This window comes from Mercenaria mercenaria, chromosome 16 (genome assembly GCF_021730395.1).
Source record: "Mercenaria mercenaria strain notata chromosome 16, MADL_Memer_1, whole genome shotgun sequence".
NCBI lineage: Eukaryota > Metazoa > Mollusca > Bivalvia > Venerida > Veneridae > Mercenaria > Mercenaria mercenaria.
In genome coordinates this window covers 53,780,074-53,800,725 of record NC_069376.1, presented here as the reverse complement: position 1 = coordinate 53,800,725, position 20,652 = coordinate 53,780,074, and the positions used below count along the sequence as shown (strand labels likewise).

At 35.4% G+C, this 20,652-nt stretch overlaps 1 protein-coding gene across 1 annotated transcript; it reads left to right on the top strand.

Annotated features, from left to right (window-relative positions):
- Positions 1–10,393: 10,393 nt before the first annotated feature.
- On the top strand, positions 10,394–12,045 carry LOC128549715 (uncharacterized). The gene is made up of 3 exons (XM_053527111.1): positions 10,394–10,518; positions 10,651–10,756; positions 11,581–12,045. The coding sequence occupies exons 1-3, from the start codon at positions 10,440–10,442 to the stop codon at positions 11,798–11,800; spliced, it is 405 nt and encodes a 134-aa protein (XP_053383086.1). The 5' UTR covers positions 10,394–10,439; the 3' UTR covers positions 11,801–12,045.
- The last annotated feature ends 8,607 nt before the right edge of the window (positions 12,046–20,652 follow it).

Sequence of the window (20,652 nt, the reverse complement as noted above, 5' to 3'; positions counted from 1 at the left end):
GAGGTCAAAGGTTAAATTCAATAATGACTTTGTCCGGAGCATTTCTTCTTCATGCATGGAGGGATTTTGATGTAACTTGGCACAAATGTTCACAACCATGCGGCGGAGTGTCATGCGCAAGAACCAGGACCCTAGGTCTAAAGTCAAGGTCACACTTATGTGAAGTTTCAATTCAATATCTGCATTAGTTTTGGAGATAGTAACTTGCATGTAAAACTTTAACCAGAATTTTCTAAGTCCAAAAGCGTGCATAATTTGCTCAAAATACATGTCAGAGTTATGGAACTTGACCCAGTAAGATTGGTAATTGTCCTAGAAAAAGAAACAAGAGCTGTCACTATTGGTGACAAATGCCCCCGAAGTAGGCCCAAGATTGCCACAGTTGTATTCGCAAAAAAATCACGTATCATTTTGTGACCTTGACCTAAGAGGCCTCGGTCATAAGTGTGACACATCTTCTCAATATGGTTAACATTTGTGTCAAATTATTTTCAAATCCCTTGAAAGATTGCAGAGTTACGGACTAGACAAGAAACACCTTTGACTTCTAAGTGTGACCTTGACCTTGGAGCTAGGGGTCTGGGTCTTACACGTGACATCTCATCTCATTATAGGGAACATTTATGCCAAATAATTTCAAAATCCCTTCATCAATGGCAGAGTTATGGACCGGACAAGAAACAGACCATGTTAACCTTTGACCTCTAAGTATAACCTAGACCTTGGAGCTAGGGATCTGGTTCTTGCTCATGACACGTTGTCTCATTATGGTGAACATTTATGCCAAGTAATTTCAAAATCCCTTAATGAATGGCATAGTTATTGACCAAACACGAAACATACCCTGTTAACCTTTGACTTGTAAGTGTGACATTGACCTTGGAGCTAGGGCTCTGGGTCTTGCGCATGACACGTCGTCTCATTATGGTAAACGTTTATGCCAAGTTCTTTCAAAATCCCTTCATGGATGGCAGAGTTATGGACCGGACATGAAACAGACCATGTTAACGTTTGACCTCTAAGTGTGACATTGACCTTGGAGCTAGGGGTCTTGGTCTTGCGAATGACACGTCGTCTCATTATATATGGTGAACATTTATGCCAAGTTATTTCAAAATCCCTTTATTGATGAAAGAGTTACAGCCCGAACAAGAATTTACCGGACGCACGCACGGACGGACAGTGCGATTTTAATATGCCCACCTTCGGGGGCATAAAAATAAGTTTCAAAACTATATGCCTTTAAATGATAGCTGTATGCACTTGCATGCAAAAACTTAACCAAGGTGTAACGCTGATGCCGACGCCGACGACGCCAGGGTGAGTAGAATAGCTAGACTATTCTTTGAATAGTCGAGCTAAATACTATCTTTCTTGTTAATGTAGCTCTAAAACATCTTATTTCTACTGTATGTAATGTTTTTGTGTTATTTGCATTTATCTAAACAGATTTCACAGCTTAAAATACTTACAGCAGTACCCCTCATCTGACATCTTTTATGGAAAAATCGTTCTGCATGCTGCTATTATTCTCATGGGTATTGTTGAAATGCAAATAAAAAGCTGAAGCTGTGTTCCTTAAATAGACCAGTTAAACATCAGTTTAATTCAAGAAACCATAATTTTCTACTGAAATCTGAACAATTATAGAGCTTATTTTTAGTGCATAAAAACAAATTATCAACGGAAACTAGAAAATAGGTATAACAAATCAAACTGCCCAAATTTTATTTGAAAATGACTGTTATAAGTAACTTTTCATCCAACTATATTCCCAATAACAACAGTTACCATCATCCATTTTCTTACAATTCTGCATAACATTTCAATATACAGTGCAACCTCTGTAGAGCAACACCCTTTGGGAGATTCAAATGTTGACTGTTATGTAGAGGTTGTTGTTCTGGAGAGGTAAATTTGATAGTATATTTCAGTGTAGGGAAATTTTGATGATGTTGTTATAGAGAGGTTTTTGCTTAAGAGAGGAGTGCTCTGTTCATTAGAAGGACTCGAGTTGCAGGTTTAAGTACTATAAATTTCCTCACATAAAACTGTAGGCGTTAAACGACGATGACATCATAGACCACCTAGTATGCTGGACTAAAACGTACATAGAGAAATCTTCTGATGATTACTTTCGTAGATGTCTCTAACTCAGGTTTACGGGGAAGTATGTATTAATTGGATTTATCAATTTTAATAGGAGAATCTGCACTATAAAATAGTTTACGTTTTAAAGCTGTTATATCATCATTAGAAACAACATTCTTAAGATTGCACAATGTAACAGATTTTTTTTTTATTGATTTTGCGTTCTGACCACATTGTCGGGGCGTTAAGCTGATCTGACACACTCATACAGATAACAAGGGTACATAGATATATATAATTATATTATTTGACTATGGAAGCGATAAGAGTATCAGACTATTTCAGTTTTTAATCGAGCATACTGCGCCATTTAACGGAAATTTATTCACTTAATGTCGTTATTTAGTCATTTTCGTATTTTCATATTAAGCATAATTAATTCCATCTTATTTTTCATAAAAGTATTTTATCTGCTAGAATAAACATTACCTTCACTAAATATATAATTTTTACAATCATAACATAGTTTTCAAAGACGTTGTCACCTGTAATTATTCAGTAGTCATACATTTTCTGCCCTTCTTATTTTCTCTTTAGCCGCCATATTTATGACGTCATAACTTTTTTCAGTCGCGTGTCTGAAAAGAGATAGGTGGGAAATTACGATAACTCACTTCAATCTACAATGTGGTATAGGTCTCTATATTTCTCAATATTTTTCTCACGGCGGCCCATGTTCACGCAAATCGACATGTACTATATCACACCCTGGTACCGGCGCTCCCAAGTACAGGTGGCACTCGCACATACAGCGCTTGATAAGCGATTTTGGAGGAGCGGTGGTGTAAGTATTTCTTATTGTATCTCCGGTAATTCAAAACTTTTTATAAAATGAAAGATATCTGTGCCCTGATGAATAATTGATGACTATGTTCTGTGAGTGTCACAACATTTCATCTTGAAATAAACAAAATACGGCGAGTTAAACGTGAACGTTTGACTCAAAAATGTCAAATGTCAAGAAAACACGTAAAATACGTAGTAAATATTCCAAATGTATTAATTTGTGATGCAGTATTGTATAGTCATGTCTTCCTACAATAACCAGTTCAAATTTTAAGCCTTAATTTGTTATATTTAAAGAATGACTCGTTTTTAAAGATGGTAAGGGGTTTAAAAACGGCACTCACATGGCACAGGTGTGTATTTTTTTGACGCTCAACAAGTACAGCTAGAGAAAAGTCTTCAGAAGTTGTTTACTCTCAGTGTGGTGCCTGCATGATCATAAATCTTTATACCGTTAAAAAACTGACTCCTAGAAGTTATGTTAAAAGTTACGGCGACAATATTTTAACATTATTTTTTATTAAAAAGGTTCTTGAAAACTGATTAATGCTAAAATTCAGTATGTCCTGGGATTTCGTTGAAAAATGAAAAACGTGCTTCAAAACATTCATAGGACTCAGAAGGATCAGTGGACGGTAAGGTTTGCAAGAAGATATGTGTGTGCTTGCGTGCGTTTGTGCATGCGTATGCGTTGGTTAAACGCCGTTATTAAACAATATTTGAGGTCAGTCTCAACGTTTTTGAGTACCAGTATAATGCTATGAGCATCCGTACGAAATATATATAGAGAGCCAGTCCGATACTGAAATCTTAACAACAAGACTACGGGGCGGTCTTACAAGAAACAGAATAAAGTTCACCACACTGCATAAATGCCAATCATTTGTAAAGTTAAGCAACATCTATTTTTCTGTAGCTGGACGTAAATATCTGATAAATACCTGAACAGTATAAGCAGTTAAAGTCCTTGATTTAGCATATAATTTTTTCACTTTAGCAAGATTTTGCATGCGCTATTTTTTTTTTTTTTTTTTTTTTTGGAGTGTGGAATAAGTGTTTGATTATAAAATTAGTAAAACTCATTTATAACGGTCTGACAAGTTTTCTATTCTTTTTTTTTATTTTAATTTCAACAACTTACCATATGTCTACATTGAATGTATAATAAATGTTGAACTTCTTACGAACAATATTTTACTTGTTTTATTAGATATAAGATTCAGTAAACACTCATAACAGAGAAATAGAAGATTTTTACGGTGGCTGATTTATACCATTTCGTCAGTTCGCCCCGCGACCCCGTCGAGCGAAAACACGAGTATTAAAAAAGTTAAACGCGGAGTGGTTAGCGAGCAAAAAGTCGATAACATGTGGCAACGCGGAGCGAAAACACGATTATTAGCAAGTGTGTGTTTGGGGGGGGGGGGGGGGGGGGGGGTGCTGGCGTTGAGTGGGATTCAAGATGTAAAGCGGATGGGTATTATCGTCGTTTCGTTCGGCGACCCCACCATTATGCCTTTCAAATCTCAATGGAGAAAAAACTAGGAATAAGAAAGGGCGGGAGCGCGGATTGAAAACATGATAATTAGTGGGGGCGCTGAGCGAAAAGTCGATATTTACGTTATAAATCGGCGCCCAAAGTTGGCGGAAAGACGAAATGGCATATATCAGCCACCATAGAATTTTGTTAAAATGTCTGTTAGGTTCCAAACACGCTCATATTTTAATATCTTATTAATTCAATGAATTTATCAATTAATGAGTTCTTGTTTGGCTCTCTCAGGAATTGATGCGAGTCATTCCGATTTAAGAGCAGACATGAGACGTAATAACTAGTTCCATTAACTACTGTTTAATCCAACATCAGACTACTATTAGCTCGACTATTCGAAATAATACAATTGTTCATGCAGTAGGTTCGATGTTTGAAATTGAAATAAGGTTGTGGTGTATGCTATACTTTTGATATTTTTGAAATTGAGAGTAGTTCGCAGTGCATGTATGAAGTTTGATGTTTGAAATTTAGGTTTAGCTGGCATGCATACAGTTTTCTTGGTGGAATTCAGGTACGTTTGCTAAGTGATGTATGTCCAATGTTGGAAAGTAAGTTTAGACTCCTTACATGTTTGATTTGTTTTATTTTCAAATGCAGGTTAGGGGGTAATTAATACTCATATTTTTTCATAAAGAGATATAGATATAACATGACTGGCTGACTTCTCATATTATTTTTTAAAATAAGTTGAATGAAATAATAAAACGAGAGGCTGTGTCTACCATTTTATCTTTTTTTTTCATCGAGTTTACTAAACTCAATGCTGAAAGAAAATCAAAGTACTAAAAGTACAGAAAGGCTGGCTACCACAAAACACTGAAAACTGTGCTTGAAAGATGTTTGCAAAATCTTAGATATTATTGGTTTTCCATATCAAACTAAGGCGAGCATAGGGTATTGTTGTGATGAACCATCTGATTAACTTGTGCATCCAAGTTAAAGTTCAATCGAGAAACCTAGATTATCGGACGTTTCAAGAGAGTAAACTATAGTTTACGCCCGTTATCCTGTGTGTTCGCTCGAAAATTTATGTTAGTATTCGATAATCCTAGTTTTCCGACCAAGAATGTAATTATTTGATAATTTGATTGCCGAGAACCATTGTTCAATCGAGAAACCTAGATTATCGGACGTAAACATAGGTTCAAGAGAGTTAACTATAGTTTACGCCCGTTATCCTGTGTGTTCGCTCGAAAATTTATGTTAGTATTCGATAATCCTAGTTTTTCGGCCAAGAATGTAATTATTTGATAATTTGATTGCCGAGAACCATTGTTTACGGACGTGAACCTATATTTAAGACCATGAACTTGGGTTTACGATCGTGAACCATAGTTTACGAACGTGAACCTAAGTTTACGTTCGAAAAACTTGATAAAACTATGATTTTTGGTCATTATCCTATGTTCACGAGCGTGAACCTATGTTTACGGTCGTAAACGTAAGTTCTCGATCGTTAACATAGGTTCACGTTCGTAAACTACGGTTACACTCGTGAACTCTGGTTTACTCCCGTAAACATAGGTTCACGCCCGTGAACTTAGAATACCGGCCGAAATTCAAAGTTCAATTAAAAAACCTAGTTGAAACCTGGGTTCACGAGCGTGTTTTCGCTTGAAAATATGGGTAAGTATTAGAAAAACCTGGTTTTACGTTCGAAAACCCTAGTTTATAAAATATATAGGTAACAAACACAACATCTCGTCATGTCAGCGCAGTAACTCAATAAGTGTATATATATTATATAAGCACTTATTGAGTTATTGCGCTGACATGACGATCTATATTTCGATATTCAATCCCAACCACACACATACACATCATGTATGAATGTATGAACACTAATCAGATGGGGCGGTTTTTTTTGTCGGTATGAGGGAAATTTTGGGCTCGAACCTCGCTATAAACCAGACTGTTAATGATTATTGTCTAGTCATGTTCCTTCCCTAATACGATGGTTAGGAAAATTGACGTATCCGTAATAATGTACTCCTTTTTTGAAGAGTATTCAGTTCTTACCATGAGATAACTTAAACTAATTTTTCAGGAGGGCGTAGGTTCAAGCCCCACTAGGATCAAACTTTGTTCATTATATTTCTTTTTTCAAGTAAGATAAACTTTATAAGCCTTTTTTCCCCCAAAGACTTATTATCATTGATCTGTCGTACAAAAGCGGAAATGTTTTATTTAAATAGCCATTTCTTGCTGTTTCAAATGAATTTAACCTGAAGGATGAATGTTAAGACATCTTTGAAAATACTTAGTTACATTTGTAAAATTTCTTGATTTTGCATTTATTCTTTAGTTTACAAAGTTTGGAAGAAATGTAGGAAGGTAGGTTTTACTTCTGCTCTATGGTTCTTTATGAATGTAGAGAGCAAGGCCATAATTTTTAAGACTTGGAGCTTAATTTCTGTCCGATTAAATCCTTTTACTCGAAGCTCCCCAGAAAAATTGTTATCGACAATGTTTTTATTTTGTGTTTTATAATTGTTACGCAATAATTTGAGGTTGCATTTAGAAAAATATTTGGTAAAATGAATTCTCTGCGATCGTTTTGCGTAATGGCTATCACTTTGAAATCTGTCTGTTTCAGCTGGAGGAAACAAAAGACATAATTTATAATAAAAAAAAACAAATAATAAAAAAAAAAAAAACAACGATACGGTAAAAGTCGTTTAAAGATGAATCACAGTGCGAAAATATGTTAACTTCAGGACTGTATCAAGTTAATGCAATTGTTAAACATTACCAATACGGTTCCTCGATCTTAATATAATCTGAAAACAGTTGAAACAAAACTCGCTTACATCTACGCCCCCAACCCTTTAAGCAAATTGGCCATGGTGACAAAGCACTTTTTACATTATATCTTTCAGTATTCATCAGAATATTTAAAACGAATTTAGTATAAAAATAGCCTAAAAATAGGTATAATGTGGGTCATTTGTTTCTTCTCATCGTTACTGTGGCAATTCCACGCAGCGATTACGTCCAGTAGTACCTATAGCAAATGATCTGAAAAGATAGATTTTTAAAACTTAAGCCAATGTCAGGTCTTATATTTAGGGTATATTTTGTGTTGTCAGTCTCAGCACCTGTTGAACTTTGTGAAAAATAATAGTCTGGCGAATATCGCCAGCCTTAAAACAATATTTTGTACTGCATGTTAGCCCTTTCTGCTTAAACATCAAACTTTCTTCATACTTTACATTTTATGGCCAATTTTTATGGTCAATTCAACCAAGGTCTCCTATACTTAAAAAGACGTCAATGTTACTAGTAAGTTACGACTTTAGTTCACTCTCACAGCTTTAAACATTTGATAAATACGCATTATTAAGTCAAACTTTGTTTACAGGGCGCCATGTACCAATTGTGGGTTGGGTACGAAATTGGAAGAAATTGATTTATCTAAAAACACAACGGCTGAATCAGTTAAAAACGTTTAACTATAATGATATAGAGTGTCCGCGTTGAACTTTAGTCGGGGAAATTACAGATGCTCCTGGGACAAACTTTCCTTTGCGCATGTGTTGCTAACTTGTTGATTAGACGGACTACAGAAGATGTAGTATATTCATACAAAGCTTTTGTTTTATATATCATTTTTGTTTGGTAGACTGTTGATCCATTTATGAATAAAATACTGTTAAATTTAGGAATTTATTTTTCTGCTGTTTTAGACAATTTTGAAGTTTTAATAAAAACTTATATAATATGGAAACAATAGGTAGTTAAAACTCAGTATACCAAACCCTGTGCATAAATCATTCAGACAGTTAATATCCAAGTCGAAAGACATGACTGCTTCAAAGTTTCATATAACTCCCAGTTTATATACATACAAAAACATGAGACAATATATTCTTATAACTGAGACATAATACATGATACATGGAGGACAGCAATAAAACAACTTTATCCAAAAGATGAATGCACATATGGTAACTAAAAATGCCTGATACTGTCAATTTGTGACTGATATCATTTTGCAAATCTTGTAGAACTGTCACCATGGAAACACAACAGAACACAGTCTGCTTATATATATATATATATGATAGGTCTTTTGTACAAAAAAAAATCTATACTACTGCATTTTCTAATTCAGATACCCGAGAGTAGCACTGTAACGTTTGCATCGTATCTTTGATCATAAAACCTGAAATTGCCCTTTTCCAATTCAGCAAAGAGATTTTCAATGTTCTGAGAATCCCTGAGAATCCTTCGTTTACATTAATGTCCCATGTAAGTTAATGTCTGTGTGCTTAATGCAATCCAGTAGTTGTTCTTTAGAAGAAACAACCCCCAGAGAGTCTGTGTTGTTACCGTGTAAGCATGTCAACACCTGATCTGCGACTATATGACACAGAAGATTGGATTCAACAAATTAACCAGACCTTTCTATGAGGCTAGTGATTTTCAAATAATTGATCGCGGCCGATGAGGCCGCGATCATTTTGAATAGGACAAGTATATACGTGCTGGGGAAAATATTTCATGGTGGACCTGTGAATTCTTTACTTGTGGGTGAAACAGGTCTCATAAGCGTAAATACGACTAGCTTCTACTGATTATAAAACATACCGTACGATTTGTTGTGAATTAACTGTTGTTGAACTTTTAGTAGTTCAACCGCCACCCTTGTTTAAGAGCAACATTTAAAAAACACGTTTTTTTTTCATCCTCAAGTAATAAGTAAGTAGACTCGCCCAGTTTAATCAGTCTGGACGCATACATAGAGCGCTTACTTCACCCGATTTACATTCGGAATATTTTCACGCGTTTCGGGCTTTATCGTATGTTTAACATGGGATTTTTGAACCGTCCAAAGATGTTGGAAATGTTTGTCTCATTGTTTATTTTTTTTTAATAAAAATGTTACTGCTTTCATTTTCTACCACTTTTTTTCCACCCTTGCCTGAAAAAACAGTAATGAGTTTGCACACTGTTCAGACAATTGTGCTCTGTTGAAATTTAACCAAACACAAGTTTACCTGCATAAACAGAAAGCGTGATATGTCACCATGCGCGGATCCAGAGGGGGAGTGGGGGGGGGGGACCGGGGGTCCGGACCCCCTCTGGAAGATCTTTAAAAAAGGAAAGAAGACAAGAAGGAAAGAAAATGTTTTTCGAAAAAGTCAACATTAGGTCTGCATGTAAAGTATATGCGGCTGCTGCTACATACGACCCCGACATAATTCATATTATTTATCTAAAAGAAACTAAGAATTTTACCTTCAAGAAAGCTTGATTTTATCATTTTTCCCAAATTTAACAGGTTAGTCCATAAAACTGCCCCAGAATGCAAAAAATGAAGTGCTAAATTTCAAAATTTCCAGGGGGGGGGGGGGGGGAAGCAGGGGATCGGACCCCCTCCGAGAAAATTGGCTGTGCCCGTGCATGGTCACTATACCTGTCCAGTACTGGACATTATGGTAAACGCTTCTTTCCTGCACAAATGACAATTTCGCAACTTCTATCCGGTTTGTACAAATTTCTGGCCGCGATAAACCATTTGACTTGTTGATTTACTTGAACAAGGCCAGGAATATCATAGCAGAAGGAGTAGTGATTGTGAAGGCCTTGTTAGAACGGTGGAATGCTGAACAGGGCTCAAATAACGAACAGACGTATAGTTTATATCATGAAATAAGCGTAATATTCGCATTAAGTAGTGAAGCGATAACGTGATATTTACCACGTACTTAAATGAAAACGGTAAGCAATTCAAAAAGTTTATTGCGACATTTATCATTGTCTCGTTCACACCTGTGTGAACAAAACACTTATTATATTTTGAATTATATTCTGATAGGTAATTAACGTTATGACCATATTTAACCTTTATATAACATTTTAATTAGTTTCATTTAATTTCTCTGAGTCACAATATCAAAACGTTTAAACTTTGATTCATTAATGTAAATTTTTAACCGTTTAGATGTGTTACGTGGAATATCTAAAAATGGACGTTTTGAAAGTCGCAGTGCTTGCATCTTTGCTGTGCCAATTTGCTAAAGGTAGAATATTTATATTTTAAGCATTTACTAAATTTAAGCGAACAGAGAAATGTCAGTTCATATGTGTTCTTTTAACTTAACAGCTTTAAAATAAGTAATAATTTTGTACTCATCAATGTAATTATTTTCCAGCTTCTATGGGTGGACAGTCCATTTCTTTGACGAGAGGACTAGTTGAAAATTATGATCAACACAGCCAAACATTTAGCCACAAGATGGCAAAGCGTCAGGCTGCGTGGTATGTCTGATTGTCTTACTCAGTATGAAATGGTAACATACGGATGTTTTCCAAGTTCAGAGCGGACGCAGTGGTCCAGTGGTAACACTGACTACGAAACCAGGGGTCGTGAGTTCGAGATCCCGCTCCTCAACTAAAATTACTAAATTTTTTATAAGAGCCCTGTGTATGGGTGCTTTACACCTGGCACGCTAAAGAACCAGGGAAGCTTCTGGAATTGGAGCGTCTTCTGTATCTTGCACTATCCTCCTACTAACATTAGTAAAAGTCTTCTGGACGAGTCGCCCATATGGGTTACCTGTGGCGACTATAAATACGCTTACATACAAACACAAAAGTTTTTCCATTTCTTTTGCGGTCAATGTGGTTACCCCATATAAATCTAATCAATACTGATATAGATTTGTCCTATCGCGTTATTTCTCATGTTCCCGCTCTCAGCACCTTGAAACAAACATGATTAAACGTACTGTGGACGGTTTCGTCTTAATTGAGCTTTTTTTTCTTTAAATGCCGCTATTCCTAATAGATCATTGTCCTAGATGTGTTTTTGCAACATATTACATAGAGAATATTAGTTTGTTTCAGTGTAAGATCAAAATATATTTCACCGAGCGAACACCATATGTAATTTTATTTGTAGCAGCCACGAGTGAAAGTGTAAATTATGGTGTCCACGAGTGAAATGTATTTCGACTTACACTTAAACATTTTCTCCTTTTTAAAAAGAATTTCAATGGTTTTAACCAAAATATATGCATTTTACCAGCGAGATGACACGTGCATCGCGTCATGACGTCACACTGTATACTTTATAACTTCAGGTACCTGAAGTGTCCTACATGCGGATACAGCTCTAAGAAAATTGAACTGCACAAAGAAGAAATGATAAACAAGAAGAGTAGATTCGATGATAAAAGTCGTGATGGCTCATTAAAAACTTACAAAGCTAAGAAAATACTTTCTGATCCCAGATGTAAGGACTCTCCAAGTGTCGCTGTGTGCCGAATTCTCAGAAAAGTTCTTGGTGGAATGCGTGAATAGATGGGCTTCCTTGGACAACATTCTAAAATTTCCAGGAAATGTCAACGTTGTCCATCTTAAAAGTTTAAAGAACAAGCATCTGTGTCTGAAAATGTGCATTTTGTTATATTTGTAGTTGCGAGAAATGAGGATTTATGTTCGAGTGGACAAAATGGTGAACTTGCAAAAACACTTGTTTACAAACAGGCCAAATGTGATAAAGCCAATATCATGTGTTAAACATTAAAATGCCCAATGAATAACTGCGTCTGAGTTAAAATTAAAGCGAGTTTGATATTCCAACTACAATGTTGATCATATGAAAAAAATATCTCTCAGTCACTATGTATTCGTCAGTACATACATACTTCTGTGCTAATCTCCGTGAAAAACCTAACATTCGTACCATATCAACCCTTACCATGTTGGACACAATAGATTTTGCCTTTGCGACCAGTGCAGATCATGATCAGACTGCACATCCGATCATGACCTGTACTGTTCGCCATTCAGTCAGTATCTTTTGGTAAGCACCCCTTTTAACCGTTAATGGTACTGTCCAGATTGAAAGATGGACAAGTTTATTATAGAAATTTAGCAGGGTAAGGGTTAATTGTTCGGGTTGTTAGTGCTCCTCAAAGGAAGCACTGACGTGAGTATGATAAAAGGGGGTGGGTGGGATGGGGCGTTTTGTCAACTGTTTATTTAGAAATGAAAATCTAATTACCCTCCACAGAAATATTAGGGGTTACCATATGATCTCCTGATTACCAGTGAAAATGCTGGAATTATGCGGGAGGTAAAGAAAGAGACAAACCTCGACTATTGACTGATGTCTTGATATTCACACACGCAAATTTTTATGCAGTACATACATATTGCCACACATAGACGACTGTTGCACAATTTGAGGCAACAGCAGCACTGAACAGATCACAGACATGATCGTTTTTTTTAAAAAAAGAGCTGCTAGGATCATTCTAGATGAGACCAGAAATATTATTCAAATAATTAAACTGGATGAAGTTTGATGAGCGAGTACCTTACAAAGAAGCACTATTAATTAATGTTCTAGTTTATTAATGATACTCCTCCTCAGTGTTTGAGAAAAAAAATAAAAAATGAAAGACATAATCATAATCTAAGGTCTATAAACACCAATGAACCAGTATGAAGTCATTGTCTTCCAGTTTTGCCCTAGTCAAGCCATGTATGTTCCACGAAAGGATACGAAGATCCACCCCCGCAGAACCTCAGTGTCTTCTGCCACGATTATTGCCGCCACGATTTCCACGACCACCGCGTGCGCCTCCTCGACGAGAACGAGCACCGTTTCCACGACCACGTCCGCCAGCAGGTGTACTGGGATTGCCAACTTCAGGGTCACGTGAGGCATGTCTAGCCTGGGGTATAGGAGCCTGAGCATTATGAGGCTGGGGAACCCCATCAATATACCATAGTGTCATAACTTAGCCAAGCTCTACTGCCATTGCTTATTGCCTCCTTAAGCTTTGGGATCAAAGCCCTACGTCGTTCATTTACTGCCTTTGGGAATTGCTCGTGCACATAATAGGACGAACCTTTAAGATTTCTACTGGCATTGCGAACACGCTCTCTGTCCTTAAAAGACGTAAATTTGACAATAATGTTACGGGGCTTGCGTGCTGGACGATATGGACGGGGACTTTCATCGGTAGAATCGTCGTCATATGTGAAATCAGCGCTATTGCAATCATCAGGCGGATATGTAGAACGATGTGCGCGTTCAATATGTATTTGATCTACCACACTTTGTTGGATACTCATGTCTTTGACCATGAAATCACGCACCTTGTTTTCTGTTACGGATTGTTTTTCATTCATAGCCTCTGGGACATTACCTATTATAAGATTATTGCGCATTGACTGTGAACGCATATAGTCCATTTCACTGTTATATTTTTCTTGAACTTCGCTCAACCTGGTTATACAGTCATTGGCCTGCCCTAAGGCAAATTGAAGCTCATCGACTTTATCCATACATGTATTTACTTTTTCATCGTTACTGACAATATTATCTTGAACGTATACCCATGATTTCTTTACATCTGAGTCGATACTAGAAACCTTTGATTTCAGCGAATCCAACTTGGTTAATTTGCTCTCTACATTATCTAGCCTTTTGTCAGTCCTTTTCAAATATTGCAAAATTTCATGTGATTCATTAAAACTACTGGAAGCACTGCATCCATTGCTTGTTTTGTTATTTACCTCATTCTCCATCGTACATACAGCTTTTCGGAAATATTATCAATTTAATTTGTGAAAAAAGTCCGTTGAAAATCGGTAGGTGGCGTATATTTGAAATAAAAGACTTAGCTAAGCAATAACTTATATTTTGTACATAGATATAATAATATGAGCCGCGCCATGGTAAAAAACCAACATAGTGCGTTTGCGATCAGCCTGGATCCAGACCACCCTGCACATCCGCGCAGTCTGGTCAGGATCTATGCTATTCGCCTTCAAACCTTATTGCAATTAGAGAAACCGTTAGCGAACAGCATGGATCCTGACCAGACTGCGCGGATGCGCAGGCTGGTCTGGATCTATGCAGGTCGCAACGCCGCTATGTTGGTTTTCTCATGGCGCGGCTCATATGTTTAATATCATGTTTCATATATTTACAAGAAAGTAGACTTATGTATTAAATGTATAATATCTAACGATGTCTAAATATTTTATAATATGTTTTAAGATCGAAATTACAGACATACTCGATTTCTTTTCTAACAAATGACCTCTTTGTTTTCAGGATGATTGAATATGAACGTGCGCAGGTCAATCTGTGCATGTGAACAGGTCTGGCTAGAGTAAAAACACTTTTACATGCACAGATCGACCTTCCCGCGATATTTTTTAATGTTCTTACATTTTTTTTAAAATATATAAACCCTAGGCAAACATAAGATCTAGAGTAGGTGTGAATTTTTTCCATATAGAAAGAGAATCAAACTTAAAAAATTCTGAAATTTTATTATAACCAACCTTTTTTGATATGATACTATGACGCAATAATACGCATCACAACCGCTTACATTTTAGTCTAGAAAAGCGTTATTTTGTCAGTTAGATTACCCATTTTCTAAAGATAAAAGATCGTAAATACTAACTTCATGAATGCTTTCATGAGATTCCAGTTTTGATCGAATGAATGAATGTAACTGCCGCCTAATTCATTCGTAAAGAAGTTAGCCTTGGCTACTTTGCTTCTGCGAAATATATTTTTTGTTTTTGTTTTTACAACTTCTTTTTCTCGTTTAACCACAATGGTATTCATGAATATTTTGGCACGATATTTTCTTTTATTTCAAACACTTGCAACATCAACTTTTGGTGAGTGGAATTCTTGTCTACTAATGAATGGAAGAATGAATGAAATAATTGTTAAATTTATTGTGCTTGAATGAATGAATGAATGAATGAATGAAAGAAAGATTTCACGAATGAATGAAACTACTTAACGGCTATTCTGAATTTCCTTTTTTCATATTATAATTATATAATTTAGTAAATTGACATTTTTATGATCTACATTAAATATTTTCCATTAAATTGCAGCAACTCGTGTTTCCGATTAATTGAAATGTAATTATGTCTCCCCCAGGAGACATATTGTTTTTGCCCTGTCCGTCCGTCCTTCCGTCCGTCCGTCCGTCCGTACGTCACACTTCATTTCCGAGCAATAACTGGAGAACCATTTGATCTAGAACCTTCAAACTTCATAGGGTTGTAGGGCTGCTGGAGTAGACGACCCCTATTGTTTTTGGGATCACTCCGTCAAAGTTTAAGGTCACAGGGGCCTGAACATTGAAAACCATTTCCGATCAATAACTAGAGAACCACTTGATCCAGAATGTTGAAACTTCATAGGATGATTGGTCATGAAGAGTAGATGACCTCTATTGATTTTGGGGTCACTCCGTCAAAGGTCAAGGTCACAGGGGCCTGAACATCGAAAACCATTTCCGATCAATAACTAGAGAACCACCTGACCCAGAATGTTGAAACTTCATAGGATGATTGTACATGCAAAGTAGATGACCCCTATCGATTTTGGGGTCACTCCGTCAAAGGTCAAGGTCACAGGGGCCTGAACATTGAAAACCATTTCCAATCAATAACTAGAGAACCACCTGACCCAGAATGTTGAAACTTCATAGGATGATTGTACATGCAAAGTAGATGACCCCTATCGATTTTGGGGTCACTCCATTAAAGGTCAAGATCACAGGGGCCTGAACATTGAAAACCATTTCCGGTCAGTAACTTGAGAACCACTTGACCAAGAATGTTGACACTTAATAGGATGATTGGTCATAAAGAGTAGATGACCCCTAACGATTTTGGGGTCACTCTGTGAAAGGTCAAGGTCACAGGGGCCCGCACATTGAAAACCATTTCCGGTCAGTAACTTGAGAACCACTTGACCCAGAATGATGAAGCTTCGTAGGATGATTGTTCATGCAGAGTAGATGAACTCTAACGATTTTAGGGTCACTCTGTTAAAGGTCAAGGCCACAGGGGCCTGAACATGGAAAACCATTTCCAATCAATAACTTGAGAACCCCTCGACCCAGAATGTTGAAACTTCATAGGATGATTGTTCATGCAGAGTAAATGACCCTTATTGTTTTTGGGGTCACTCCGTTAAAGGTCAAGGTCACAGGGGCCTGAACATTGATAACCAGTTCCGATCAATAACTTGAGAACCACTTGACCCAGAATGTTGAAACTTCATAGGATAATTGAACATGCAGAGTAGATGACCCCTATTGATTTTGGGGTCAGTCTTTAAAGGTCAAGGTCACAGTGGCCTGTTCATGTAAAATCACTTTTTGGAAATAACTTGAGAACCACTTTACCTACAATGTTGAAACTTAATAGGATGATTGGACATGCAGAGTACATGACCCCTATTTATTTTGAGGTCACTTGATCAAAGGTCAGGGTCACAGGAGCCTGAACAGTGACTTGAGAACCACTAGGCCACGAGTGTTGAAATTTAGCGGGATGACTGGACATGCCAAGTAGATGATCCCTATTGCAGCCAACCATCAGTGTCTCTTTGACTTTCGCTCCTGACCCCTATTGACTTCTTGCCTATAGGACTTTGCATTGGGGGAGACATGCGCTTTTTTACAAAAGCATTTTCTAGTTCATGATCTGCCTTGTTACAAAAAGAATTCATATTGAGAAAAAGATCTGCCTAATTCATTTTATCAAAAATTAAATCAAATAAGTACTTACCCGAGCCTTCATCTTCTTCTGCAGAATAACGCCAATGTCAAGACATTTTTGCAATATACAGATTAGTGCGTGCGGTCACTTCGGCCAGATGTTATCGCCTCGGGCTAGATGAACGCGCGCTGATTGGTCGATTCCATTAAACGACAGAGGGTTAAATTAGGCCATGCCGATTATCTCATAAATTTAGTTAATATGCATACAATTATTATCAATTATTTGTTGCAGTAAAACTGTGCCGCAGAACCTGTATACACTGCTACGAATTTGCCCGAAATATCGCTCTTTTTGAGAAATGGACTTTTAATGGGATTACATTAGATGTGGTAAATGATTTTAACTATTTAGGTGTTGTTTTTAACTATACTGGGAATTTTAATCTGAATCAACAACATCTTTCAAGTAAGGCACTTAAAGCTTTAAACTTTTTGTTATGTAATTGCAGAAAATTTAGACTGAAGCCTAAAATATTGTGTAAATTATTTGATGCCTTTGTTGGGTCTGTTCTAAATTATGCGTCTGAAATATGGGGGAATTCTAAATCAAAAGAAATTGAAAGAATTCACTTAAAATTCTGTAAACAGTTACTAAATGTCAGAGTAAGCACATGTTCAACAGGTATTTATGGCGAGTTGGGCAGGTACCCATTATTTATCAATAGATATGTTAGAATTGTCAAATATTGGATAAGGTTATTAAATACAGATAATATAATAATGAAAGTTCTTTACTCTGACGCATTAGATGATTGTAAAAAAGGATTTAGAAATTGGGTTTCTGGTGTGAAGAATTTACTTTGTAAATACGGTTTTGCCAATGTATGGTATGACCCAAATACAGTTACCTATGATTTTTTGTTTATTTTTAAACAAAGAGTTATCGATACATTTATACAGGAGTGGAACGCTGATAAAGAAAGAAGTAGTATGTTAGAATTATATAAATATGTTAAACCAACATTAGAATATGAGATGTATCTTGATAGCGTTCCTTACAATTTAAGAGTATTCCTAACTAAATTCAGAATTTCTGCTCATTCATTAAGAATACAGACTGGTAGATATTCCAGAAACAGAATACCACGAAATGAAAGATATTGTTTATGCTGTAACAGACTGGATTTGGAAGACGAATATCATTTTATCTTAGTTTGTCCTTGTTTTACAACCTTAAGAAAAAAATACATGAAGAAATATTATTACGTTAGACCGTGCATGTATAAATTTATAGAGTTAATGCAGAAACAAGAAAAACAAACTATTTTCAATTTATCTCTTTATATAAAACAAGCACTGAACTGTAGGAACCAAATATTAAATGTAATGTAATATAGATATAGCTAGCAAACAGATACATGTATGAACTGTATATTGCTGTTTTATGTATGTATGAAAAGTATATTGTATCTGTAATCTGTAAAGTATATTACAGTGAAGTTCTAAGTAAAATTCATTTGTAAAATGTATGAACGTTTCATATTGATGTAAGTTAAATCAAGATATGTGTACATACATGTACCTGTTTTATGTATTTATGATAAGTGCATTGTATTTGTAATGCTTGTTAACCGTAAAATATATTGCTGTGGACGTGTAACGTAAAAAATACATTTGTTAAATGTATGTAACAGACGACAATCTTTATAAATTTATATCTGTTATGATTTTTCTTGTGTATCCTCTATTCCTCTATTGATAATTATCTTTAAATGTTATGCTGTACATGATACTTAAACTATAACCAAATCACATGTCAGATGTTAAGTACCACGTGATTACTATATTAGCTGAAATATTATTTGTTATTATACTGATGATGTACTCTGTACAAATCGAATAAAGTATATGTTCTGCTCTTTTTGAGCCAGGTAACCTCAAGGGCATGCATCATTAATAGATAATTATAATTACATGCATCTCTCTCTGTGGCAGAGAAAAACCAGCATGATAGTAAGCATGATTAGATAATGATCTTTAGATTGCTTATGATAAGGAGAACACATTTCTCTTGTATGAGTTTGCAATAGAAAATTATTTGTTTTATACCCATAAGTAAAAATAGATAAACATTTTTCTTTTTAAAAACAGTTTTATTTTCCATTTTAGTATGATAATAAAATATTATTAACAAGAGTAATAAATTGAAACAAAGTTTTATCTACAATAGAAATGATTTATAAAGATATTTTTACTATAAAACAATTGGTTAATGCATATATATAAAAAAAGACTTATTCTTAAGCATGAAATGCATGAATAGTTAATATGATTTTATGGTGACACATTTCTTTCAAAAATGAAAATGATAAGAATTTCTGATAAGAACTTATTTCAATTGCTAAAAGTAAGATATGTGAACTGTGTATGACATCGATATATACATATAAAATATTACAAATTCTAAACACCCGGACCTATATGTTGCCTTTCATAAATATTAAACATTATTTCACAGATGAACACACTAACAGAACACAAAAGTGAACAGAGCATTTCAAATTTAAAGTGCGTAGATAATTGTTAAGTCATTCATATATATTTGATGAAATAATGTAATGATATCAGTTAAAGAAAGCAGAGTATAACTATAAATGCTGTTGTTTGTATGTCTTTATGTATGATTTATACATAAAATATTTAATAGATCTTCTAACATGTTATTTTGCAATATCCTGAAAACAGCTAAATAAGTTTCGTGAAGCGTATTACAATATTTTCTAATTATTCTCCAGTTAAAGGATTTAAAATGATGTACTTTATGATGTACTTAAGGATGGATATTTACAAACTCAATACAGTGTGTGCATTTTAACCCTTAGCCTGCTGCAGGCGAATTTAACAGCCTTTGCAAACAGCTTGGAACCAGATCAGACGCCGATTAAATCGGCGTCTGATCAGGTTCCAAGCTGTTTGCTACTCTGACAATATTTCTTCCAATTTTGGAGCAAATTGAATGAACTTTACAATTTTAGCAGACGACATTTCCAGCAGACGACAATTTATCTAGCATGCTAAAGGTTAAATAATGTACAATTAATAATGCCACTGGTTGAATACATTACGAGAATACTGGATACATTTACAACCTCTTCTTAGAATACAAAATAATAAACAAGGAAAGATGAACAAGAATAGTCAAATGCATTGCAGAATTTTACTGTCTGACAAGGGTACAGTTAGTTCTATTTCTGAGCTATTTTTTTCAGGATTTTTTTTTCAAAACTTAGTAAAACCTGATAATTAGTGTCAGGATATTACACTCCTTCAGGGATTAGGGGTATCCTCCAGGCACATGTCATAACATGTTTGATTAATCTCTGCATATCTTGTTAATATTACTTAACTGCTATGACATTAGATCAAAATACACAAGTTTATTTAATTATCTATAAATTCTAGATAATCAAATTATCAAATGATAATCATGTGGGATGAAAAATTAAGATGACTATGATAAAAAATATATCTTGTCACTTTGCAATAATTTTAAAATAATCTTTCAAATTCAAAATTATTTATATATAAAAAAGTTTTGACCCTGTTTTTTTATAAATAAAATCTAATCTTTTTCATTTCGCTGATTGTGGT

What these genes read in the sequence shown, in the direction of transcription:
- LOC128549715 (XM_053527111.1), top strand. Translation starts at nt 10,440, where the DNA reads ATGTGTTACGTGGAATATCTAAAAATGGACGTTTTGAAAGTCGCAGTG. An exon ending in GCTGTGCCAATTTGCTAAAG is followed by an intron (nt 10,519 to 10,650) that starts GTAGAATATTTA and finishes ATTATTTTCCAG; the next exon opens with CTTCTATGGGTGGACAGTCC. An exon ending in GCAAAGCGTCAGGCTGCGTG is followed by an intron (nt 10,757 to 11,580) that starts GTATGTCTGATT and finishes TTATAACTTCAG; the next exon opens with GTACCTGAAGTGTCCTACAT.